The sequence below is a fragment of the Myotis nattereri genome, assembly GCF_964212035.1.
Source record: "Myotis nattereri genome assembly, chromosome: 17".
In the NCBI taxonomy this organism is placed as follows: Eukaryota; Metazoa; Chordata; class Mammalia; order Chiroptera; family Vespertilionidae; genus Myotis; species Myotis nattereri.
Window position 1 is genome coordinate 8,795,060 of NC_138092.1, and position 27,372 is coordinate 8,822,431.

General features: G+C 39.5%; 1 protein-coding gene and 1 pseudogene across 4 annotated transcripts in view; one reads left to right on the forward strand and one right to left on the reverse strand.

Moving 5' to 3' along the window:
- ESRP1 (epithelial splicing regulatory protein 1) overlaps positions 1–27,372 on the forward strand; it is a gene marked incomplete at its 5' end in the record, with an annotated part of 51,937 nt that overhangs the window by 3,741 nt on the left and 20,824 nt on the right. For 2 of the 3 annotated variants that reach the window (XM_081111648.1, XM_081111649.1), the window contains 10 exons: positions 1,441–1,555; positions 14,468–14,566; positions 14,702–14,756; positions 15,982–16,092; positions 16,222–16,354; positions 16,445–16,487; positions 18,454–18,755; positions 20,130–20,351; positions 22,542–22,740; positions 26,506–26,674. In XM_081111648.1, the coding sequence (XP_080967774.1) occupies positions 1,441–1,555; positions 14,468–14,566; positions 14,702–14,756; positions 15,982–16,092; positions 16,222–16,354; positions 16,445–16,487; positions 18,454–18,755; positions 20,130–20,351; positions 22,542–22,740; positions 26,506–26,674 (1,448 nt within the window). The remainder of the gene's footprint in view (positions 1–1,440; positions 1,556–14,467; positions 14,567–14,701; positions 14,757–15,981; positions 16,093–16,221; positions 16,355–16,444; positions 16,488–18,453; positions 18,756–20,129; positions 20,352–22,541; positions 22,741–26,505; positions 26,675–27,372) is intronic. The other variant, XM_081111647.1, reaches the window with a different exon arrangement.
- Positions 13,213–13,498, reverse strand: LOC308533566 (protein S100-A10-like; annotated as a pseudogene). The gene has a single exon. The product of its transcript is annotated as a protein S100-A10-like (transcript).

Below are 27,372 nucleotides of genomic sequence, written 5' to 3' on the forward strand. Positions count from 1 at the left end.
ATAAAACAATTTAGTATCATAATGAACGTTATTCTATTCGTTAAGGAAAAGTAGAGAAGATGGTAAAACATAAAAGTAAATATTCCTGCCACTCAGAATATATTAAAGTATTTTTCTCTAATATGAACATATCTGGATATATTCTTAAAGATTTTTGTAAAGAAAAAAAAGCTTCATTTTTACAAGGAGCATTCACACTGCACAAACCTTTTAGCCTATTTTATAATTTAACAATATGAATGTCTTCTGTAAGTACTAAATAAAATACTCAGCATTTTAAATGGATGCAACTATTTAAACCGATATTTTATGTTAAATATGGGCGTTATTGTCATTAATAATAGCTTTTAAGTGAGCATTTTTGTAAGCAATTGTGAGGATTCATGATTCTTTTGGTAACTATTTTGAAAACTGGCCATAATACAGTGATAACCCTATTTCAAATATAGTATGAGCAGGTTACATGTAATAGAATCCAAAAAAGGAAAGTTATATCGAGACATTCATTATGGCATAAATGTTAGGGGTTACAAACATTGAATGTCTTTATGTCCTTGATTCTCTAATTTGCAAATGAGAAATTCCCAATAAGTAAACACAATGAGAGGTTTTCAAAATTTTAAGAAAAATCTAAATTCAGTTTTAAAAAATCTTCAAAAGTTATTCAATGAGGGTCCCCTGGGGTAAGGGGGGGGGGGGGGCGGAGAAGAGAAGAAACAATAGTGTAATATTTGTCCTGACAGTTGCTTTGTATGATAATCCTAAGAGTGGTACCTAGGAATAGCAGGTAGCTATATCTCCGTTGCCTTTGAGATTTATGGCATCTTTGAAGTCTAATCTGACTTCTCAGGTATAGCCAGAATAATGGTCAGGAAAAGTAATGTGGCCCTGTAATTTGGCACAAAAATAGTTCTTTTCGGGTAATCAGGAATTCACTATCTTAATGTGATTTTGGTACAGAAGATATGCAGTATTAGAACCTAGTATTTAAAACTACGTTTCTAGCTGAATCCTGTATTTAGGTATACATGTGAACATACGCATTTTTAGGAGAACTGAAGGCTGGTTTGCTGCTGAAAATACAAGTGGACTAAAATGATTCCAAGTTGCAAAAGAGCGTAGTTTTATCAAACAGAATTTATATTTTGTATTTTATATAAAATACAACAGCCCAAATGTATTACAGCATTGGCAGGGTTTTTGAATGGAATGAATAATGGAACATAAGCATTATAATCCATTGCCTTAAACTAAGATGAATTTTCCCATGAGACTTGTATATACGATACAATACTATCACAGAAAATAAAAACACCCTAACATTCAATTTAAAAAAATTGTGGTAAAATATATTTACACTCAATCCTTAGATTTATAGTTATTAGGGAAACAGTAACCTAAATTCATCTAGTTAACGATGTATACCTTGTCCTTCCTCAGAATGTATTATTGCCTGAATGCTTCTATTCCTTTTTTGATCTTCGAAAAGAATTCAAGAAGTGTTGCCCTGGCTCACCTGATATTGATAAACTGGATGTTGCAGCAATGACAGAGTGTATCCTTTAAGTGGTTACCCAAGTATCATTTGAAAGGATAGCTGCAGGGAAAAAATGGCAACGCAAAAGAAAAAAACCATTAAAACATTTTTAACGTTACCAGTGTATGGATGAAAATGGCCTGTCCTAAACTTGTCTATGTGCTATGAGAACTAGCGCCATTATAGGCATCTTTTAAAGTATTTATAATTTGCTGAATTTTGATAGTGATTTAGTTAGATGAATTTTTGTGAGTTGAACACATCTAGAGTAGAATAGAGTTTCATATTATGGGAGTAGCTTGGGTCTTCTTGGTGGTTGATGAATTGAAGAATGTGAAGACTTAATTTCTTTGATGCCAATTCCAAGGCCACTTGTTCTTGACTATCTTGAGCAACTCCACTAGAGCAATAAGGCATCTTTTGAGATAAAGTGAGGTGGTTGTTTTTTTACCCCCAAATTTTGTATTACCAAGGTGTAGTGTATCTAACGCATTATGTCTTTAAAAGTAAATCTAATAATCACAAGTCTTATAATCATGAATGACCCATCATCTTTAATCCGGTAACTCTTTAAAGTGCTAATTAATAAGCAGTCATGTGCTAACATATCATGGACTACTGAGTAATAGAAGGGTTAGGTGACACGCCCAAAGCCACTATGAGAATTGTCATGACGCTGGGTTCATGTTGCTTTCAGGAAGTTGTGGGTTATAGATGTTTCTTCTTAAACTTTCTCATTCTTTTTCAGGAGCTAAAGCCTGGCTTTGTTTGTGTTTCTTTTCTTAATCCAAAGCCTGGTTTTGTTTTGTTTTAAATATATTTTTATTGAGTTCAGACAGGAAGGGAGAGGGAGAAGGAGAGGGAGATAGAAACATCAATGATGAGAGAGGATCATTATCCTGCACGCCTCCACTGGGGATCAAGCCCGCAACCTGGGCATGTGCCCTGACCAGGAATCGTTTTGGTTCATAGGTCAATGCTCAAATACTGAGCCATGCTGGCCGGGCTAACGCCTGGTTTTTTAATTTATTTTAACATTTCTTTTCTTGATTGACAAAGGTTTGCGTATTTTTCCTAAGCACTTGTAAGTGTGTCAAACTCTAAATTTTATTTGCCTTCTTCCTAGAAGCAGTTAGCTTCAGTTTTGGTTTTAGCTGGTTAGTAGCTAGTTGTTGGTTCGCCAGTTTAGTTCCCAGTGGAGCTGGGAGAAGGGTGGAATAAGCACATTTTGCGAGGATTCTTTGTAAGAATTGCATTAGAAAGTTGGGACAGCAGAAAAATTCTTACTTTTTGTTCTGTTGGTTTGAATGCTTGTATTTGTTAACTCCGGCTGCCGTAACAAATACCATAGACAGGTGAGTTAACACAATTCTGGGGTCTGGGAAGCCTGAGATCAGGAGGCCAGTTTCTGGTGAGGGCTCTTCCTACCTCCTCACTGTGTTTCACATGGGTGGGGGGAGCAGTGGGGGAAATATTTCTTTTTCTCTGTAAGGCCACAGATCTAACAAATGAAGGCCCCTTCCTTATGGCCTTAACTGCCTCCTGAATACTTGGTCTCCAGATACAGTCACATTGGGGGTTAGAGCATCAACATAGAAATTTTGGGAAGGGACACAGTTCAGTCCATAGCAAATGCTAACCTATCTGATGCACTGGCATAAAAGAGAGAACCAAACATTCTAAAAAGAAATGAAAAAATAGTGGAGGAAAACTGTTATAAGTTATCTTAATTTAGAAAAAGATAGTTTGAGTAGGAAAGGCAGTTAAGAATCCTTTATCCCTGACTATTCAGTTTCCTCTTTAAGCAAAGAAACTCTTTCCCTAGTGCTTATAGGTCAGATACTGGTAAAAATTTACATAGCTACAAATTTTTTTATATTTAGGTATTTTGGTTTTCTTAATGTGTTGATAGTTTAGGGAAAACTTGTTAAAAGTTCATCCATTTTTTTCTTCTTGGTTTCTTAAGAGTTTCACATATATAAGATTTGGGTTTATTATTCAACATTTTCAAATATGGTAGACTGGGCTTTTTACTTGTTCATGTTACTTTTAAAAATAAAACATTGCATTATCTGACCTTTAGGTGAATGGGTAGGATTCTGTGCCAATTATTTTTTGTCATTCCTTTTAATCCTAATTCTATAACTATTTTGTTGGTGGTTCTTTTTCAAATGCCATGGAGATGAAAATTAAATATAACATGAGTTGTGAATGAAGCTAGGTCAGGCTCCATTTCAGGCATATCACACATGAACTTTTAGGAAGGATCTCATAGCCATTAAATAATGCCTTCATTGAAAAAATTAGGGCCCTGGCTGGATTGGCTCAGTGGACAGAGCCTGGGGATTGAAGGGTCCTGGGTTCAATTCTGGTCAAGGGCACATGCCTGGGTTGTGGGCTTGATCCCTAGTAGGAGGTGTGCAGGAGGCAGCTGTTCAGTGATTCTCATCATTGATGTTTCTATCCCTCTTCCTTTCTGAAATCAATAAAAATATATTTTAAAAAAAAACTAGGGAATTTTATATTTCTTTAAAAATAGCTTAATTAAAGCCTAGTTTCTTTTGGCTTCCATTGGGAGAGTTAGATTTATAGTTTCACTACCAATCAAGAAGTGGATTTTAATCTTAAGTGTGTTCATTAATGTTTACTTGTGTGTCCACCCCACCCCCCACCCCACTTAGCAGGTAAGAAATATTATTAAGCTTTCCTAGGAGTGGCTTTTGTTTTACTTTGCTACTGTGATCAATTATTTTGTGACTCCTATTCAGAGGAATCATTATTTCCCTGAGCAGGCCACCAAAGCAATTCCTCAGGTCAAAAGCAATTATACCAAATTTGACTTATCAACTTGCCCTTATCTATGCAAAGGATTTCTATAGTGCCTGCATTGAAGAGCTGTCCTATTCTTTCAGACCACTAGACACTTTCCTTTGTAATATGGAATTGGCACTAAATTGGGAAACGGTAAAGATGGTCATTACACATCCTTGGTGGTTTTGCCAAGTAGATGGAGAGTCACTTGCTCCTGAAGGATTTACCTGTTCTACCAGGTAAACCAGCAAGGAAGGGCGGCTCTTGCCAACCCCTGGGAAGAGACAAGCGAATACGCGGCTTGGCTTTCCTGGGAGAGTCACTTGCCTTTCTCCAAGCCTCAATTTTATCTCAGGTATTCCCAAATGAAAGCTTTGCAAACTATCAGGTGCTATGTAAACAAAAAAGTGTAGCTACTTTGATAAGAGAATGGGTTTTAGGAATTTCTTGAATGCAGTTCTGGTTCTTATTTTAGCACTTATTTTCCTCTTTTGTGCTGGTTCTAAAGCCACTTCTGGTGTTCGTGTTGGGCCCCTCTGAGGTACGCCAGTGGCAGTGTTGTTACCTGCCTTTTGAGTTATGCGGTGCCAGTGGAAGAGACTTCCTTAGTAGGTGAACTGTGGGTGGCATTTTGTAAGGTTTTTACTTAATCAGGTGAGGCGGTGAGGGTGTGGTGATAGGGACTGGGGCCCTTGTAATCTGTTGTTTGGTTTGGGGGAAGAAATAATCTTAGGTCCCTTATGGAAATTAATACTATTTGTCTTCTGGTAATAGGACATTTTGCATGTGGGACTATGCCCAGTTTTCAAAAAGTGCAACTGTATTTTATCCCCCTAATGTTGGATAGAATTGGTTCCTTGACCTATTTTTTGTTAGCTTTGTTATTTGTGAGCTGATTTACTTGGATTAATCAAGACCCTGTCCTGTTTTGTTTACTCCACCTTGCCAAGCCTCTACTAAGAACTTACTTTAATAAAGTATGGGCTGTAAGGAGAGCAGGTGAAAGAACTGTTTGTTGAGTGCTTACTGTATATGCCATCAGAAGCCTCACAAGTGCCCAGGGGAGGGTGGTAGCACCCCTTCTTACAGCTGGGGAAACAGGCTTAGAGGTTTTATCTTTTGTTACTTAGGAGCCGCCAGCATTTAATCCTGAATCTGTTGTAAAAGTCCTACTCGTTAACTAGGGAGTAATATTCTAAAATGTATAAAGATCTTTTGAGGGTGGGGCAGGCATTTTAAGTAGATTATCTCCCTTATAAATTTACATTCTGTGCTTCCTGAGCACATACTAAACTAATCAGCAGGAAAAGGAAGTTGATTTTGTAAAAATTCTATTCAGTGGTAGGGTATTGCATCCGTAAGTACAGTTTGACATTAGCAAACTAGAGGCCCGGTGCATGTGCACAAGTGGGGGGCATGGCCTATGGGGATAGGCCTGCTGTGGGGGTGCCGTTTATCCTGGTCAGCTGAGCTGCACTCCACTGTGGAAGCGCACTAACCACCAGGGGGCAGCTCCTGCATTCAGTGTCTGCCCCCTGCTGGTCAGTGCACATCATAGCGACTGGTCGACCAGCTGTTCTGGTCATTCTGCCTTTCTGTCGCTGGGCTTTTATTATATAGGATACCATTGTATTAATGCAGCTTTTCATAATCAGGGTAAAAAAAAAAAAATCACTAAACCACTCTTCCCTGCCCATCCAAGGATTAATAGAGGTGTGAGTCTGTGTTTATATGTGTTTTACCACCTCTCAGTGGGGTAGAGGATATGTGTGTGTGTGCGCACATGCTACTAACACAGTGACATTGGCCTGTTTTTTCATTTGAACGGTGTTCATATATAGCAGAGTGCTTAAGAACATGGGCTCCAGAGTTGAATTCATACGGCACCCCTCTACCTCAGTTTCTCCAGTTTGAAATGGGCATGGCTGTTGTAAGGAATGATGAGGCATTGTATGCAACCACTTAGCCAGTGCCTGGTCTGCGGCACACCCTCCAAGGTTGACTGTGATCCTTCAAACCTCACCAGGTTGTTGGGTGTCTCTGATGAAGAAAAACAGCTGCCAAGAACTTTGAAAAGGACTTCCTTATTGATTTAAGATCATGTCTAAATTGCTTTGCCCTTAAAACTTTTTTAACTTCGTGTGAGACTGGATATAGACCTTTAAAAGCCTCAGCTGCATGTTAATGCAGGTATTCTTCAGGGTTAATTTCACTTCTCTGTTTGTAGAATATTCTGTGTTGTGAGTGTCGTTCATTTCGCTCTTACTGTGCCTATTTGTTCTGACTAATTGAACTGGGCCTTTGCAATTGCACAAGGCTTCATTGCCCTGCTTGAAAAGTGAAGGAAGGATTGAGAATCCTACTTAGTACCTTTCAGCGTATGGGAGGGATTTTTAAATCTTACCAAGCTCACAGTTAAGCTGGGTTAGGGAGTGACCTTGTTAGCTAGAGAGGTAAGAAATGATCTTTGGCATCACATCGATATGATGTGAGCCAAATCGGCAAATACTCTGGTTTGTGGTCTGTAATAAGTTAGGGACTAGAAATACTGTATATTCTTGGCCAGCACTCAGAGATATGTCGATTTCCTGTGGTTTATTTTAATTACAATTTACTTGTAAAGTGTGAGTTGGGAATTCCAGGATAATTTTTTTGTGTTACACGGCTTTAGAAGACTTGTTTACTATCATGGAATCTCCCTTCCCTAATATACCCCATATCAATTGCTTTTTCTAAAGTAAAATTTTGGTCTCTTTTGTTGCATTAGTCCTTACTTCCATCTTTTTTCTTTCAGGATGTAATTGACTTGTCAGTTTTGTTAGACATTCATGTGGTGCTTCCTTACAGTAACACCTCCTGAAGAAATTTATTAGGGTAGATGTCATTGTTTTTTTCCTCTTGGAAAGAGTAAGCTTCTGAGGAATAGAGTTTAAGGTTATTTTCCCAGCATTTATTCTAGATATAAAGACATTTTTCTTGCCTTGGCTCCTAGTTATGTTCTTATACATAGGCATTCTTGATTGACTTCTTTTCAAAGCTCCTTTTAAAGTATAGCAGATCATTTATAGAACTTATTTTTATTTTTTATTTTATTTTTTTAAATATATTTTATTGATTTTCTACAGAGAGGAAGGGAGAGAGACAGAGAGTTAGAAACATCGATGAGAGAGAAACATCGATCAGCCGCCTCCTGCACATCTCCCACTGGGGATGTGCCCGCAACCCAGGTACATGCCCCTGACCGGAATCGAACCTGGGACCCCTCAGTCAGCAGGCCGACGCTCTATCCACTGAGCCAAACTGGTTTCGGCAATATAGAACTTATTTTTAAATTTTCAGGGGAATTTGTCTCTTGTTTCTTTCCTTTACATAATTGTAGGAAATTCAGTTCTTAGTTGGAGCAGTAGTTCAGCTTTTCTCTTGACATATTTTGTTTGCTATTCTTTTATTCATTGCCATAGGTATTTTATTGTAACATGCCTGGCAATATAGTTAGTTGTGTTATACTACAAATAAAAGGGAAACACCCTTGTTTTTGAGGGGTCTCTGGCAGGGCAAAAATGGCTTTGAGTTGAAATTTTGAATTGGGGTGCAATTATAACTTAGGATATTTAAATTGTAATATATAGTTTAAACATCATTCCACAGTGTGTTGTTTTATATGTGTGATTCTCTTAGATATTAACTAAAAATTTGGTTTGGTTTAAAAAGATATTTAGAAGTAAAACTTGGGCCTTCTATAAACAAATTTGTCCATTTTCAGGCAGTTGGAAAAGGTAACTTTTTTGAGTGGATAAGCTAATGAACTTTGTAAAATTGCTCTCTCTGGATTCTACTTTGAGCTAATAAAAGTGTGGGTTAAATCCTGAAATCTGTTTCACTAACGGTGGCACTAAAGAAAATAACTCTCTTGTTCAAATAGAGGCAAGGTCTCTGGACTTCTAAACTCTGTATAACTGTAGCTGTTGGCTCAATTTTAGCCTGAAATGTTAGATTTGTTCCCACCTGCATGGCTTTACCCTTCCTCATTTCCTCACGGCGTTCCTCATCTGTAAAGCTGGCTGAGCCTGTTGGTGCTGTTGAAGCTGCCTCAAGGGCAGGATGAGTAAGTTGCATGACGAGCCATAAATCAGGAGGCACAGACTCATCTTGCCTTCCCTCAAGATCAGACGTGCAGCAATTCAATATATAATTATAAATTGATAGGGGAAAGGATTGCCACTGAAACTTTTTTCTTACTTCCTTTCATTTGTTCATGTTAAATTCTGGTAAAGATTATGAATGGAGCAAACCTTCCAAAAGAGAGGGGAAGGGGTGTGTGTGTGTGTGTGTGTGTGTGTGTGTGTGTGTGTGTGTAAGGGGGTAGTTTGGGTATGCAGGAGGTTAGGTGACTTTTAAAAATTTAGGAGCTTAGAAATGTGTGACGACTTGAAGAGAAACATGTTGGCACATGTTATGTGGAACCAAGTTCGACAAATGTCTAGAACATGCCCCTCCCCAATTACATTTTGCATTCAGTATTATTCTGTATTAGCTTCAGATCTACAGCACAGTGGTTAGAAAATGATGTGCTTTACAGAGTGGTCCCCCTGACATTTCAAATGTCCATCTGGCCTCATACACAGTTATTACAATATTATTGACTATATTCCCTATGCTGTAATTTGCATCTCTGTGAGAACATTCTCTTAATTGAAAAGTAGAATTCAGTGAAATAATTCATTAGCTACAAATCTGTGTCTACACAGGATACTTTACATTTGCTCTCTTTTACTTGGCCCTTACATATACATGTAGAAAGCTTCTCACAACAAAGTATTGCTCAAAACAAATTAGGCAAAGCGTCTTGGTGCAGGGAATCAAGTACCCATAGTCACATCAGAGGTGTGTTGTAATTCCAGCTCCCTTACTTACCAGCTGGGAGACTGGGTGAGTTACGGCACTTCTCTAAATTCTAGTTTCTTCACCTGTTTGGTTTTGCTATTGGCAGGGCTATTGCAAAAATAGGAGGAAATAGATGGTGTTTGGTCAATGTTCTTTAAAAATCTCTGTCCAGTAATGGCCTCTAACATGAGAGAGCTTTCTCTGACAGTTCAATACATGGTGAAGGGGGGAAGGTGGAGTTGTTGGGAACTGTTAGCTTTCCCAGTCGTTCTCAACCTGGGGTGGGTTTTGCCCACCAGAGGACATTCAGCAATGTTTGGAGAAATTTTTAACCATAATCAGGGTGGGTAGCAGCCAGCAGGCTACAGGAAACCCTATAGTACATAGGAAACCCCTTCCCAACAAAGAGAAATCTCTGCCCTACATGCCAGTAGTGCCAAGGTTGAGAAACTGGCTTATCCAATAGGGTTGGTTTCCATTTCTTGGATATCTTTCTCTCTACTCCATTCATTGCTGACAAAGCTGAAAATGTTACTGTACTAGAATTGCAGGGTCCAAACTATTATTCAGCAGTAGCAAAGTTTTGTATGATAAACTATGGCTAGTCACAGCTAATCTTTCTTTGTTCTGTAAGGATCCTTAAAGTAGTCCTCCCTGATCGCCTGTTCCTCCACAGAAAATTTAGGGCAGTCATCTCCCCAAAGTATCTTTACCTTTTGATTCTGGTTTTCTTTTTCTTTTTTCTTTTTTTAATATATTTTATTGATTTTTTTTACAGAGAGGAAGGGAGAGGGATAGAGAGTTAGAAACATCGATGAGAGAGAAACATCGATGAGAGAGAAACATCGATCAGTGGCCTCCTGCACACTCCCTACTGGGGATGTGCCCGCAACCAAGGTACATGCCCCTGACCGGAATCAAACCTGGGACCCTTGAGTCTGCAGGCCGACGCTCTATCCACTGAGCCAAACCGGCTAGGGCTTGATTCTGGTTTTCTATCCTGTTACCATATTCTTTGAAAGTGGTACAGAATTAATAAATATTTATAGACTAGAGGGCCGGTGCATGAAATTCGTGTGCAGGTACGGTCCCTAGGCCTGGCCTGTGATCAGAGCCATCTTTCCCCGCTGCCTGCAGCCGGATCTGCACCCCCACCCCCGCCACCACCCACCCCTGGTTCCCCATTCACCATCAGGCAATCAGAGCCTGCCGGCGTGGGGGAGGAGCCAAGAGGTGGTCGGTCAGTGCGCCTCATAGTAACTGGTTGAGTGGTCGTTCTGGTCATTCTGCCGTTAGGGTCAGTTTGCATATTGCCTACCCTTTCATTATATAGGATAGTACAGCCTTTCCACAGGTGACCATTTTAGTGACCCCAATAGGTGGTCATTGTTCTGCTGCTCAAATATCTCCTGGGATTGATTTTTTTTTTAATCCTTCAGTGAGCAGCACATTTATTTCATCACTGGATGATGTAAAGGGAGTGATTGCACAGGTGTGTGTTGCAGAAATTATTTACCATTTTAGCCTTATGAGTATCCAAATTGGCATCTGGTGAATTCAGATTTTTTAGTCATAAATGTGACCCTCAAAGTGTGATGAAATAATGGGTTATAATGGGAAAGTTGGTCACCTGGTGGTTCTAGGAAGAAGGGGAAAGGATATCACTTATTAAATGCCTGCTTTGTGCCCTTGCTTGCTTTATCTCATTTCATCTTTACCAAAAAAACAAAAACAAACAACAAACAAGAAAAACAACCCCAGGAAACTAAAGATGATTACAGTTTATGCTTTACAGATAAGCTGAAACCACATGGCTGCATTTGTACACGTGGTATATGTAACTGCAGAGACATGCAGCTGGTGAGGAACAAGAGAAAAATGAATTTGCCTCGCAGGGTGGGTCTCTACTGGGAAAAGGAAGAAAGGAGGAGGCTTAGGAGGGGGGTTGAAATGGAAAGGAGATTTTGACTGGAGAACGGAAAAGGGTATTACTTACTGAATTAACTACAGATGATTGGTGGAATGGAGCTCTCTGAATTTTTTTTTAAACTTTTTTTTTTTATTGATTTCAGAGAAGAAGGAAGAAGGAGAGAGATAAAAATATCAATGATGAGAATCATTGATCAGCTGCCTCCTGCATGCCCCCTGTTGGGTATCGAACCCACAACTCAGGCATGTGCCCTTGACCGGAATCGAATCTAGGTCTCTTCAGACCGTAGGCTGACGATGCTCTAGCCACTGAGCCAAACCAGCAAGGACTCTCTAAATTGTTTTAACATTGTATATGTCCTCTTCATTTGAAGTAAAATAGTACCTAAGAACTTTTTCTTAATAGCTGCCTTCATATTTTATCCTTATAAAATACCAGTCAGAAAATTATAAAATAAGGCAAATAGGCTAATAGCTACCACCCTAAATATAGGCTATCTTCATTTTATTTCTTTTAGTTTTTTTAATTGTGATAAAATTGGTATACAAGCCTATATTTATTTCAGCTGTACAATATAATTCAATATTTGTATCCACTACAAAATATTCACCACTGTAAGTCTAGTTATCATCCATCACAATACAATCTATCCCCTTCATTCCTTTTGCTCTCCTTCCAACCCTTTCCCCTCCAGTCTGTTTCCCTGAAATCTATGGTGTGTGTTTTTGTTTTTGTTTGTTTTTTTAAGATTCCACAAATGAGTGAAATCATATGGTACTTGTCTTTCTTTGTTTGATTTATTTCACTTAGCAGGGTACCCTGTGTCCCTCCATGTCGTTGCAGATGGCACAATTTGCGTCTTTTATTTGTGTGTGTGTGTGTGTGTGTGTGTGTGTGTGTGTGTGTGTGTACTGATTTCCGAGAGAGGAAGAGAGAAGGGGAGAGAGAGAGAAACATCAAAGATGAGAGAGAATCATTGATTGGCTGCCTCTTGCACTCCCCCTACTGGGAATCAAGCCACAACCTGGGCATGTGTCCTGACCAGGAATTGAACCATGATCTTCTGGTTCATGGGTCAATACTCAGTCACTGAGCGACACCAGCTGGGCAAGATTTCTTTCTTTGTTATGGCTGAATAATACTGTGTACCACATCTTTATCCTTTCATCTAGGTTGCTTCCATATCTTGGCTATTGTAAATAATGCTGCAATGAACATGGGTGCAATATATTTTTTTGAATTAGTGTTAGCATTCTTGGGATAATTACTCAGAAGTGGAATAGGTAGGTTATATGATGGCTTTATTCTTAATTTTTTAAGGAATTGCCATATAGTTTTGCATATAGTGGCTGCACCAGTTTACAGTCCCACCAACAGTGTATGAGGACTCTTATTTCCACATCCTTTCCAGTACTTATTTGTTGTCTTTTTTATAATAGCTGTTCTGACAGATGTGAGGCGATCATTATGGTTTTGATTTTTTTGACTTCAATTTTTCCAATAATTAGTGATGTTGAACATTTTTTATATACCTGTTGGTCACTATTTTCATTTTGAACTTGAGAAAAGATAAAATCCCATTTATTATGGTGTGTTCTTTGTTTGTGCTTTGAGGGCAAGAGGAATATAAAAAGAAAAGGCTTATCTGGCTTTAATTGGCTTTCATTTCTCTTGTCAAATGGGTATGGGATTTTATTTGTACACATTCTAATGGTCCTAAGCAACTCATTAAATCCTTAAACAGGGTAAGCTGTGGGGCAGCTTAAACAATCTATTGGGGAAAATCTTTTTTTTTTTTTAGTATGTTTTTGCTGATATATATTTTTTTAGACAGAGCAAGGGAGAGAGAAAAACATGGATGTGAGAGAACATTGATTGGCTGCCTCCTGCATGCCCCTTACTAGGATTGAGCCCACAATCTGGGCATGTGCTCTGACTGGGACTCAAACCGGAGACCTTTCAGTGCATGGGAAGATGCTCAACCAACTGAGCCATACCGGCCAGGACTATTAGGAGAAATCTTAATCAGGGAGTAATTGCTCCATCTTGCCTAATTCTTTCCCTTCTGCTTCATGTGCACTATAAAGTAAGCAATGCATGCAAGGGTAAGCCTAGCAGTTAGCAAAAAGGAAAACTTTGTAAGCCCACTCTGCCATCTCAGCACTGGTTCAGGTCCATCATTTGGCCACAGCCTGTTTGATTTTCTAAAATAATCCAAGGAATCCCTTTTCCATGAGTACTCTCAGGCTCTCCTTTGTTGAGTAGCCTTTAACCTCAGCACATTTGTGAAATGTGAACATCATGACTTCCATGGCGTCTTCCATTTGAGATGGCATTTTGGTGAAGTCTTGGCTGGAGGCGTGCAGGACTGCTAGGCTGACTGGAACACGGGGCCAGTCAGTATTGTTATATGACTTGTACTATGTTATAAAATTGATGCAAATCTATGCATAATACAAGTGTGACTATAGCATTGAAACTTAAACACTTCAATGACTGTTAGCTTCTAAAGGTAACTATCTTTACAAAGATACATGATAATTTTAGAGAGATTTCAAATTCATAAGACTTGATGGAATTCTTCTTTTGGGTTCCACCTTGAAACCCAATTTGAGCCATATATTTCTTAAAAGCCACGTGTCCTGTCTTACCCAAACAATCTCCTTTCTGGATCAAGAGCTATGTTGGCCAGTGTTGGCGCCAGTGCTTGAATTGTTTCTTAACACAATTATTCTCAAAGGACAAGCGTTTGCTGCCATGCAAGATGGCCATACTCTGGGACTCGAAAAATCTTTCAGAAGAGAAGTTTTGAGTAGAGGTAGCATCCCCAAAAATAGCGTCATCAGTAATTTGAGGTGTGTTTTTCCAACATTAGACTTAAAAAAAAAAAGTCATTTATGATCTTCACGGACATAACCACATCTTTATGTCAGCATAGTCATTGCCTTGTGTGTGCTGTAACGATATATAAGATGAAGAGTTCTATTGATTTTGTTGAATACTTCATGGTTTGAAACTCAACGAAAGTCTCAGTATTGATGCATTTACTACTGCTCAACAAACAAATTTTGTTGCTGGTAGTACCTCAGGACAGGGTTTATTTGGCCATTTTTATGTAGGAGAGATGGGAGACTTCAGGAAGTGTGGGTGAAGTCCAAACTGATGGGATGCAGCCATGCTGAGATTTTAAAGAATTGTCCATCTAGGTACATTTTACTTCGCTTCTTAGCTGTGTGTGTTTCGTTTGAAGTTAGAAGCAACCTCATTTTACCTCCCCAAAATGCTTCCTTGACTTAACCTCCCAGGTTTAAATTTTGAGAACAACAGTTCAGTGTCCCGGTATGGAGCCTCTGAAGTTGAAGATATGGGGAATATAATCTTAGCAATGATTTCAGAGCCTTACAGTGAGTATCGCCGTTGTAACGACGTACACCTAGAGTTTGATCCCACCCTCTCTCCCTCACCTATGCTTTTGAATTTCCTTCCATCGCCTATCTCTCTAATAGCTAAAATGATGACGTGTGTGTTCTCATTTTTAGATCACAGGTTTTCAGACCCAGAGAGAGTCAATTACAAATTTGAAAGTGGCACTTGGTAAGTGTTGGAGCCTTTTGGTTTGTTTCATTCACTTTGTGACATTTAACTTCCTTTATACTTTGGCTATCCGTTTTTTCAAAGAGCAGGTCATTCCTAGAAGAAGGTTTATCTTAAACTGTGCTTGGTTGTCGGGATTAACATTTAATGAAATATTTGCATCCTTCGTCACTGTGACCTTAGGTACAGCAGCATATGTTTGTGCGTGTGATTATTGTAGCCTCTCTGAACTATCCATTCTCTCACTGGAAAACTTCCAAAGGGGAAAATCATAGGCTTTACAAGAGGTCACAAGGTCTTTCCTGAGATAATTTGAAGTATGTTCTATCAGCTTCTACTTTAAAGCAAAGGAAATAACTGGGGAGGAGTATGAGGTGGTGGTATCTCTGTTTGTGATCACAGGCAGACCTATTTAAGTTTGTAAATCACTGCAGTGAATTGTGTGAGATTGCCTGGTGCCTGACATGAACAGAACCTTCAGGCATCTTTGCCCACAGAGAGACTTTGAGGTCTCTTTAGTTGTAGAGAAAGTGACTCACTAGGAAAATGTCCTAGGAGTACTGAAAATATGAATGTGGGAGGAATAGAACATCAAAAGGTGTTCAAAATATATCATAGGTGGTTTGCAAATGACTCATTAAGGGGTGTGGGCACTCCCAGGCATTTCCATAAACACTGTCTGTGATGGCTCCCCTGTTTGATAGAGGAGATATTTTAATGGCAGACTTGTGACCGTGCACACACATTCCTGACGTGGGTTAATCGCCAGCTTCATGCACACCTTAAATTTTGCTATCAAAGTGGGTTTAAAACCCTCCGGTGTCCTGGCCAGTTCTGAGGATGAATTTAAGCCTGTCCTTCTTGGCTCTGAATTGACAAGCCATCCGGATGTTGGGAGAACTCTGCTTTCTCAGAATCGATCCTGGGCCCTTTTGAGTGTATGGCAGGCAAGCAGCGACTCAGCTGATGGATGGATTGCAGGGGGAGCTAGCTGTGTTGGATCTGCACCGCCAGCTATCTTTCTGTAGTGAACCACCTAGACATAACTTTGAATTGTGCCCAGATAATCTTTGACTTTTCGCAGTAAATTAGGCAAGATTAAAAGTCTGTCCACACTCCAAAAGAATAACACTTCATGTGTGAATAGGCAAATTGTCTTACCGGGGGTAAGAGGTCAGAAGCCCTAGCTTTAATCATGCAACCTGAAGTTTCGCTTGATCCGCAGCAGCAAGATGGAACTTGTTGACGACAACACGGTCGTCAGAGCCCGGGGTTTGCCGTGGCAGTCTTCGGATCAAGATATTGCAAGATTTTTCAAAGGACTCAACATTGCCAAGTTGGTTTTCTTTCGTCTCTTATTTTTTACTTAACAATCCCAAAGGGATCATGGGTTGCCCATCATTTTTCCCCTGACTGTATTTTTTTTTTTTTTTTCCTACTGCTCCCTGTTCTGATCTTTCTAAAGGGGAGGTGCAGCACTTTGTCTGAATGCCCAGGGTCGGAGGAATGGAGAGGCTCTGGTGAGATTTGTGAGTGAGGAGCACAGAGACCTCGCGCTGCAGAGGCACAAACATCACATGGGGACCCGGTACATAGAGGTACGTCCCCACCGCCCGAGACCCTGACATCTTAAGTGCAAACATTAGAAGGCTCAGAAACCATATCTTAATTTCCCTTTCTTTTCCTAGGTTTACAAAGCAACAGGTGAAGATTTTCTTAAAATTGCTGGTGGTGAGTGCCTTTTATAAAATGTGGCTATAATAAGAATCCGAAACTTTGACCTATATGCCAAGGTTAGATAAGTAGTGTCTTGAATAGTTTTTAGTTCCCAATGAAACATAGAAATTAACTTTTTTTTTTTTTAATAGGAGGAAGAAAATGTCCAATAGTATCAGTAAGTGTGATGCATAACTCTTGCCCTAAGGCTTGAGTCAACCAACTATAGTTAAATAGCCATTAAAAGTAGGATTACACAGTGCTCGCTTCGGCAGCACATATACTAAAAGTAGGATTACACAAAGTGAACGGGTCATATAAAGTTCATGTACAAAGGGAAAGAGTAGTTCTTAAAAGAAATGAGGTAGTCTGAAAACTACTTTTAAACAGCCAAGTAGAATACCCGGAATTGTTGCATATCTGCTGCTAGTTTTTCTCTAAATTTCCTTAATTCATCAATGGCCACGACTATGGTAGCTTTCTGGCATCTGGTATTTTAGGATACGTGGCGTAAGTCTTTATCCAATTGTTGGGTGATTTGCAACTTTAAAACCTAAAAATAACAGATGCATAGAAAAATGTTAACTAGGACTTGTCCAACAGATTTTTTTCTATACGTGTAACTACTCTGTAAGTTTCTATTGCTCTGTTCAGATTGCTTTATAACTCCCTTGCTCCTTTTAGCATATTGAATATCTTCCAATGTTATTCAGTTTTCTTAAATGTTCATTACTATTCAGTATTATATGTACCATACATTTTTATTAAACATCCCTGTTGGGCATCTAGAGCTTATGTCCAACTCTTCACTCTTAAATATGTTACAGTGAATATTTTTGTGTCAATGTATGTGCAACTCATTGGGATGAGTGTCTAAAAGTAAGTTAGCTGAATCAAAGGATGTGGGTGGGTCTTTGAAGAGACCTTGGATACCTATTGCCAAAATATACTAGGGTAACTTTCACTTAAGTACAGAGGACATTTGTATCCCTGCATTATGTAGCTCTGGTAAAAAAAATTTTGCCATTGTAGAACTTGTAGTAGCAGCTTCTGGTTTACACAATTTGCTGGCATAATTCTGTTCTCGAACTTACTTCTTGAGATAAACCACGGCTTCCAAATTTAGAGCTTCAGGTTTAATAGTGTTTCCAAAGTAATGTTTGATATTGGTTGAGGATAGAGTGTGTTTTGAGTCGCTATGATTCTGAGGTCCTATGATAGGTAACATTGTAAGTTGCAGGTGGCAACGTTATTAATGTTCAAGTTAATACCTAGTATTTCATGGTGTGTGAGCGGTATAAGTAAGGGAAAATATTGCTAGTGTAGAGCTTGAACGATGTGCATTTGAGTATTTGCTACATGGCCATACTGTACAAAATGCTTTATGCTAGGCAGAAATGTGAATAAGTGTTGAAACTAACTGCTAAGTATATTTATTATACTATTCTCTGTACTTGAGTATGTGTTAATCTTTCTTAATAAGAAGTAATCAGAAAACAATAACAAAAATCACTAAAGTACTTTATATATAATAACTTATAATTTATGAGGTAGGTAATTTTACCCTCATTTTACAGATGAGGAAGCTAAGTCACAGAGGTTAAATTTTTCCAAGTCCTGTGTACCCTAGTAAAATGGTAAAGCAAAGATTGGACCCAGGCATTCTGGCTCCAGTACCTATGCCCTTAACCATCATGATGATTAATTGCCTCTCCATGAGAAGAATATGGTGGCTGGTCCATAATTGAATTGTCTGGTGATCCTCCTAATTGAGAAGTGTTTTATGAAAATGGTAGGGGGAAAGTTTTAAGACTGTGGGAAGAGAATTCTTTTTTCCTGGGTTGTTACTAAGAAACTCAACTGGGAGTGTGGGACTTCATTACAAATTCAAGACCTTGCCAAGAATTTTACCATTTCAAACTTGGTGAAGTTGATGTCCTAATCATTTCTCCCCCTGCTTCCTCATCTTTGTGTTTCCTAGGTACATCCAACGAGGTAGCCCAGTTTCTCTCCAAGGAAAATCAAGTCATTGTCCGCATGCGGGGGCTCCCGTTCACAGCCACGGCTGACGAAGTGGTGGCCTTCTTTGGGCAGCATTGCCCCATCACGGGGGGGAAGGAGGGCATCCTCTTTGTTACGTACCCAGATGGCAGGCCCACGGGGGATGCTTTCGTCCTCTTTGCTTGCGAGGAGTATGCACAGAACGCGCTGAGGAAGCACAAGGACTTGCTGGGTAAAAGATACATTGAACTCTTCAGGAGCACAGCAGCTGAAGTTCAGCAGGTTGGTTTTTAACAGTGTGTTGGTGGCTTTGCATTATTTCTATTTATTTCCGGAACCAACCCTACACTATTCGTTGTTAAAATAAAATCTTACTCTGTAACAAAATGATAGCCACTGTTAGCCTGTGTACACACATACAAAAATACCAGGTGTTTTTATATAACTGGAATGCTGCTATAGATATTCTTTTGTATTCTGTTTCAAAAGTATATATCTGGCCTAGTCGTTGTGGCTCAGTGGTTGAGCATCGACCCATGCACCAAGAGATCATCGGTTCGATTCCTGGGCAGGGCACATGCCCAGGCTGCAGGGTCAGTCCCGGACAGGGACTGGGCAGGAGGGAGCCAATCTTTAGCTGTGTTTATTCTTCGTTTATTTGTCACTTCTTACTCAGAGCAGCTGTGAACGGGGGTGAGTGAGGAAATTAGGGCAAATTTTCAGGTGTCTTTTGATTGCTATATTTTCAGTTTATAGGATGATTAAGTTTGCAATGGTAAATTGTTCAGAAAATCCGGGGATGCCACACATGGCATTTGCACAGTATTATCAAATAGAGGGCATGTTCTAAACTAAGACAAAAATCTGCAAGAGCTTTGAATTTTGCGTGGGAACATTTTTTTTTCTCCAAAATGAACTTGACCACGTTCATTCTCAAGATAGCTAAATTTCTTGTATTTAAAAGTCAAGATCCTCTGCCTTGCCAGTGTCTAAAGTTCACATGGAAGCTAGTGATTATTTTTATGGTCACTAAATTATTATTTTTTCAGTTTTACATTGCCGTTCTATCTTTTTGCTTTATATATTATTTGCTTTGTAAATGTGGCATTATAGTTTAATATAATCCAGAGTCACTGTTTTACCTGTGGTTCCATTACTGGGCTATTCTCTTTTTACTTCTTGGGTTTGGAGCAGTGTGAAGCAATACTAAGGGGAATATTGTACTTAAACAAAATGAAACTGATAGATTGCTACAGTAGTCCATGATTAGCCATCCCAGATATTTATGAAAGTGATAGATTTTAAGGATAGTTGTCCCAAGGCAGATAATGATGTGTTTGTCAAGTAGACGAGTCCTTAATCTAAGCAGATTTGTGCTGTGTGTGGTATATACCTCAGCACCCATTTGCAAAAGTGGGTCTCACGCTTGCCCTGATGCAAAGCATGAAGCCCTTTCTCCCTGAGTGCGTCTCAAACTTTCATATGCTATGCATTACCTGGGGACCTTGTTAAAATGCAGATTTATACTTAGTAGATTTGGGGTAGAGCCGAGATTATGCATTTCTCACAGGCTCCTCCCCCAGTGATGCCAGTGCTGGTCTGCAGACAGCATTGGCAAGGCAAGACTGAGTCCCTTCTGTTTTGCTTTGAGTACAGGTGCTGAATCGATTCTCCTCGGCTCCTCCTCTCATTCCGCTTCCGACCCCGCCCATTATTCCAGTTCTACCTCAGCAGTTTGTGCCCCCGACAAACGTTAGAGACTGTATACGCCTTCGAGGTCTTCCCTATGCAGCCACAATCGAGGACATCCTGGACTTTCTGGGGGAGTTTTCCACAGATATTCGAACTCATGGAGTTCACATGGTATTGAATCACCAGGTAAGAAAGTCACTTAGCTCGAAAACTGATTTGCTTATCATTATCATCAAAGAGTCTCTCCCCTTAAAAGAGTGCAAATGTTTGTCAGTTTTGTAGTTAGCCCTGCAGGAAAGGTGTAACTATAAATGGGAGAGGTCTTTAGGATGAACTCCAGGAAGAATGCTGTCATCATTACGGTAAATACAAATTTGAGTCTGATTCTGTCATCACGTATATCCATCAGATTCTCAGTAGCATCACATAGTACACATCAGTCTAATACAACATTTTACTGTTGCTACTGCTGAGCTCTGCAACGCTGCTGTCATAGTGTGAAAGCAACTGTGGACAATATGTACCCATGAGCTTGTCTGTTCAAGAGTATTTTGTATCCATAGACTGTTTAGAAAACGTGTATGTGTGTTATATATCAAATTACATTCAGTAAAGTACAGCCTCAATAAAGACTAGTATCTGTACCAGCTAGAATAGGATGTGGTCATAACAGGCACTCAAATGTATTAATGAATTATTTCATAGAAACCTATCAAAATCTAACCAAATTCTGTGGTATGCAAGTATACACTCTAAGCATATTAAAAATCATTCCTGGCTTAGTGCCCCTTAATTTGTGGTTTAAATAAAATTAATCATCTTTGTTGCTGGACAATATGCCAGTATTTTGTGCTGTCATAAGCAGGACAGAATCCTCAAAACCTATAAACCCAGTAGTCCTAATTAAAAATTTTGCAACTCTTTATTCAAAGCGAAGTTGTATTAATCTTTGAAAATGAGATGTTTCTGATCAATGATGGGTTTAATACGGGTTTGTATTGGAAATACCAACGTTTTTCCAAACTGCTAGTGTTCCACTTTCTCTTTTCACATGGAGATTTGGTCATATTTGAAACCATAATCCTGCCTCACTGAGAAGTGCATGTCACTGGGTACAGGCAATCGGAAACTCCTGAACCCCTGCTTGGGTTTCCACACCAGCACATGCTAGGTCCCCTCTCAGCATGCTTCACTGGTGAGAGTCCTTTTGAAGAAAATGCCCCACAATTGCCCATAAGTCCCCACCAGGGATTGGTTTGGTTTTTCTTTGAGTCACCATTTCTAATAACCTAGGGGCTATTATTACTTTTTAACCAATAACAGTAGACAGATTGACCTATCATTGACCCACATGACCTATTGTGATTGCACTTGGGAGAAATGCTTCTTAGATGATGGACAAGCTGCGGCAAAGATGTTAGGTTTCCCTCTTGGACTGGGTTTCCCTGGTATCCCTGATTTCCCTGGTTTGGCAACTCGTATGGTAACTTGCATGGTAATCATTTGCACTAAATAGTCCCTGAGAGGCTTTTAAAGAAATCCATAACTATGAAAGAATTCCTATAAGCTGATTGTGTCTTTTTCTCCCCCCCATAAAATGTCCATGCTAAATATAACTAAGGCATTCCAGTTCTGTGCAACACATCTTTCAGCTTGGTTCCAAATAGGAGATTTTTAGCAAGCTACTTGTCATAGAGAAAATTACTATCAGCACCTGTTTGACTAAGATTTCAGATGCAGATGCGTGGGCAGAGGCGAGAGAAGGGCTTCCAGACAAGGCTGGTGGCACTGCTGTCCCCAGCCTGAACTGTGCTTGGCCACTGCCCATTTCCTGTCTCCCTTCCTTGCCCCAGGCCACATTCCAACCTAGGCTGCAGGGAGAAGAGAAAGGTATGTGGCAGGTCAGTGATGGACGGAACTGAGAGCCGAAAGAGAACACTCGTTCATCCAGTTTCTTACAGGAGGATACGTAAGGCTCTAGGACGCATTCTATTATCAGCTTTTCTCAATCAAACGTTATGATTGGATTTTTCAGAAGTGCAAGACCCAATACCAATACACAATCCTATACTTTGGAACCACAGTCACAAGGAGACCTCGTCAACCCTTTGTAAATCTGATAACTAGTAGAAACCAAGAAGGATCACTTTTCTCCCACGAGCCCTCAAAACTGTTTCTTCCATGTTTTGCGGGCCATTCTGGTAATTAGGGGATGGAATGCCAGTCTGATTTCAGGACAGCACACTGTCACCCAGATTTTGTGCCTACAGTGTTTGTGCTGTGGGTGATTGTCACTTTGCCTGTTTTGAAAGCAACCATTTCCTCATTGAAGGAGACGGTCTCGTTTTGTTTTTTATTCTTCCCCCGCACGCTCAGGGCCGCCCATCAGGAGATGCCTTTATCCAGATGAAGTCTGCGGACAGAGCATATTTGGCTGCACAGAAGTGTCATAAAAAAACCATGAAGGACAGATATGTTGAAGTCTTTCAGTGTTCAGCTGAGGAGATGAACTTTGTGTTAATGGGGGGCACTTTAAATCGAAATGGCTTATCCCCACCGCCATGTAAGTTACCATGTAAGTTTTTCTTGGGTCTTGGCGCTCTTCTACGCTATATGCTGGTAGGTGCTTAAGCTGCTTTCTGTGTTCCTGGTTCTTTCTGAGGCAGGCAAGGTGGTTACGTAGGCTTTCCCCATCTGAAATCGGTAGTATCTGGGAATCATTGAAGACCTTGGTTGCGGACACCCCCATAATTAGAGATGCTACAAATACCTCCTTTCCAATTATATTCTCGCTTTTCCAGTGATATAAGCCCTTGATTTCTGAAGCTTAGTGTGCTCAAGATAAGCACTGACTCTGGGAGGCAACCTGGCTATTGTAGATATTTTAATACGCATTTAAAGGTAAAATAAGTATGGCCGGATCTTTATTTTTTTCTCCTGTAACCCAGGAAGCTTTCTGTAGAAGGGTCATTTGATACCCATTTTGCATTTCTAAGTTACTGAGCATTAAGTATTTTTGGATAGGATAACCTGGGGAGCATTTCTCATGCTCTCCAGGATATCTGGAATGAGCAAGTTAGTAAAAAAAATATATATAAATGCGTAAAGTAGCCAAAGTTTCCATTGGATCGCAGGATCAGTGCTTAATTTCAAGACATGCTCTTGCGCATTGGCCCCTGGGTGCAAGCCCTCTGGAATCCCGATTGAGAGGAATAAGCCCTGTAGTCTGAAGACCGAGTTCTGGTTAGTCGCGAGTGTTAAAACTTCAATCATTGGACAGTTTCCACTTTTGAATAAAACATACCTGTCAGGAGGCATGTTGGGTATGTTTGAAGCATGTAGCGCTTGGAATACAGTCCAGAGATAACGAAGACAGTAAACTGGATGATGTGCTTGATTCCAATAAAATGGGGAGTGTTAGAGAACATTACTTTCTAATACAGAGAAATCTATACCAAGAAACCTATTTCAATAAGTGTTAATTCAGAGAATATTCAGTGGGGCTTAATCCTTTTTTCCCCTTGGAATTCCTAAATGCTAATATTCCATTTACCTGCTGCTTGCTGTTGGTGAATATCTAAGAGTTGATCTAATGAGCATCAAGTTTTGAAAGTTTATGATTGGGTTTAAGTAGTAATATATATATATATATATATATATATATATATATATTTAATATGTTTTTATTGATTTCAGAGAGGAAGGGAGAGGGAGAGAGAGAAACATCAATGATGAGAGAGAATCATTGATTGGGTGCCTCCTGCATGCCCCACACTGGAGACCAAGCCTGCAACCCAAGCATGTGCCCTTGACCAGAATCGAACCCGGGCCCCTTCAGTCCGCAGGCCAATGCTCTATCCACTGAGCCAAACCAGCTAGGGCTAAGTAGTTATCGTAAAGTAATCTTAGTCACATGTATTCTGTCCATAAGCCACTGATTATGTCAGAACTTTTATGATTTCTCTTAGTGATAATCTATCGAGTGTTATGAGATAAGGGAATTTCTCCTTCATGTGTAACCCAAATTCTGCTGTGATATCATTTTATTTCTCTCTTCCTGGTGCAAAACTGGTCATTACACTTTCTTCATAAGACTTTTCATTTCTTCCCTTTCTCCCTCACAAGCCCTAAAATAATAAACATGATAAATGTATTTTTCACATAAAAATATATTTACACATTTTTACTATTAATATTTTCCCAAAATTTTAACTAAAATTTGGCCATTTTCCATTTTAGTGAAAGAGTTCACTTATTTTTTAGTTTCAGTCAGAATTCCAGTTTGTGCTAATGTTACGCCTATTCTACTGGACTGTTCTATTCCTGCCGACTCACTTTAGGTGATTGCCTATTTATACAACAACCAAAAAATTTACAGAAATTGCATTGTTTTTTATATAATCTCAAGGACTAATATAGTTAAAATAGTGATTGGTTATGACTCACTGAGGAGTTTCTTACTGAATTTGAGAAGGAAGTGCTGCTAAAGTATCATTGTTTTAAAGTTGTAAACTTTAATTTGTTTATAAAAATTTAACTTTTCTAAAAGCTGAGCATTTTAATTTCACCTCCATGTTTCTAGTCTATGAAAGTATACTCCTTATTCTCTTAGGAATATGAGAATAGCTGTCCTATCATTTGAGGAATACCCAAATCTGAGTAGACTAATATGTTTAGTTATTAAAAATTATTACTTTTCTTTGTCTTAAGGCAGAAAAGACTTATACCTACTATATATATCTGTCTTCTTGGTTTGAGACACTGTCAATTAATGAATTGCTTGATAGTTTTGAAAGCAGGAAATACACACAGGCTTCATAATTTTTTATGTGACTGGTGCCTTCACTTGTCCTGATTGCCCTTGTAAGGCCAGGAATCATAATTTTAAAGTTCATGTACATGTAGCTCGATTTTCAGTGAGTATGAGCGAGGTATCCAGTAGGTGAATACGAGGTCGGTATGTGTACCGCCTACTCCTCTCCATACACATGTAGAAACACACAAGACTTGCAGAAGACGGGAGAGATTTTCATGTGAAAAAGTTATCCCTTATGCCTCTGAAATTTGCAAAATAGAATAGGTCGTTCCAGGTGTGCAAATTACAGTTAGGAATCTTGCCCTAGCCGGTTTGGCTCAGTGGATGGAACGTTGGCCCGAGGACTGAAGGGGTAGGGGTCCCAGGTTCGATTCCAGTCAAGAGCATGTGTCTCAGTTGCAGGCTCGACCCCCGGCCCTGGTTAGGTGACCTGTACTGCGGTAGGTGACCAGTTGACGTGTCTCAGTCTCTCCCCCTCCCTTCCACTTTCTTTGCAAATCAATGGAAAAATAGCCTCTTGAGAATTCACAAAAAAACAAAAGTTAGGAACCCTCAATTCAGGCAACCTCTCAGTTACCTCATTGTTGGGTACAGATGGCCTGGATAGTGTTCATCTCACTTAGTGAGTTGGGGAACCAGAAAACAAAGGAATTTCATTCTTTCTTTTTTCTATATAATCTGAGTATACAATTTACTGCTGAGTCTCAGGAAGACTTACACTTCTGTTTCTCGGGGCTAATTCCCAGGTTGGATTTTTTAAAACATGTTTTTATTGATTTGAGAGAAGAGAGAGAGAGAAGAAGAAGAAGGGAGAGGGATAGACAGATAGAAACATTGATGAGAGAGAAACATCGATCGATTGGCTGCCTCTTGCATGCCCCCTACCAGGGATTGAGGCCACAAACCAGGCATGTGCCCTGACCAGTAATCCATCTGTGACTTCTTTGTTCATAGGGTGACTGATGCTCAACCCCAGAGCCACATTGCCTGTGCCCAGGTTGTTGTTTTGTTTTTGTGGTTTTTTTTTTTTTTTACAAGTTTGAAGGTGTAGATTAGCTTCAAATCTCATCATCTGGGTTACCGTTAGGTGGAAATAATTCAAAGTTAATCCAGCTTTTAGTTGGAAATTATACTAAATGTCAGCCCTATGCTTCTTTCCTCAAAGTTTTTGTGGTAACTGGCACTCAATCGCAGAGGGGGAGGAAATCACATGTCAAGAAATGGTTGAGCTGATGTTTGATGATACTGGTTTTTTCCAACTTTTAGACCAAGAACGGTTCTGTAGGTTGATGGAGTGTGAGAATTGAGGTTACTTCTAAGTGTTGTCTGTATAACCAAAGGAAGTTGCATGGGGTAGTATAAAGATTTGCTCTCTTACTTTAAAGGAATATATATGTATATGTGTGTGTGTCTGTGTGTGTGTGTGCGCGTGTGTATGCGCAATAGTAACCTATGGCTTGAATGTTAAGCACACATGCGTCAGCTGTTACAAATGTCTCAAAGTGTCTCTCTCTGCTTATGTAGGCCTGTCTCCTCCTTCCTACACATTTCCAGCTCCTGCAGCTGTGATTCCTACGGAAGCTGCCATTTATCAGCCCTCTCTGCTTTTGAATCCACGAGCACTGCAGCCCTCCACAGCATACTACCCAGCGGGCACTCAGCTCTTCATGAACTACACAGCTTACTATCCCAGGTGAGGCTATGACGGAGTGGAAATGAGGGACAGAAACAAATGACTCCTTTGATGGCCGCTGCCTGAGTTCACAAAAGACTATTGTCTGCCACGTTGAAGGTTACCATGGTAGGCAATAGCTTCTGGTCATCTCTAAGCAAGAAGGTCCTTTCAAGACAAAGCAAAATAAGTTGTGTGTTTTTTCTAAACCATGTATTAACAACATCTTTCAGGCTATTTTTGTATACAACTTTGCTTTTCTCCTTTCTCCTTTCTTAGGGCCCTAAGTGAGGGGCACTGTGATCATTGCAATAGGGTGGCAGTATCTTGTGAATGAATTTTAAAAAAGCAAACACTAAGAAAATCCTTAAAGATAACAATTATATTTTTAAATAGCATTAATTCCTGTTACCCCACAATAAATAAAAACAGTTCTTTTAAACTGTACACAACTTGTATTCTTTCACCCCTAAGTCTTTACTAACAAGTCCAAAATGAGACTTATTTAGAACTTTCTTAGAATCAAATTTTTTATTTTTTTCTGGATTCTAGGGGAAAAATTTTTAAAAATTATAGTTGATATACAATATTATTCATTTCTTATGTACAACATAGTGATTAGATATTTATACAACTTACAAAGTGATCATCCCGATATGTCTAGTACCCACCTGGTACATACGTAATTAGTACAATTTTATTGACTATATTATAACTGC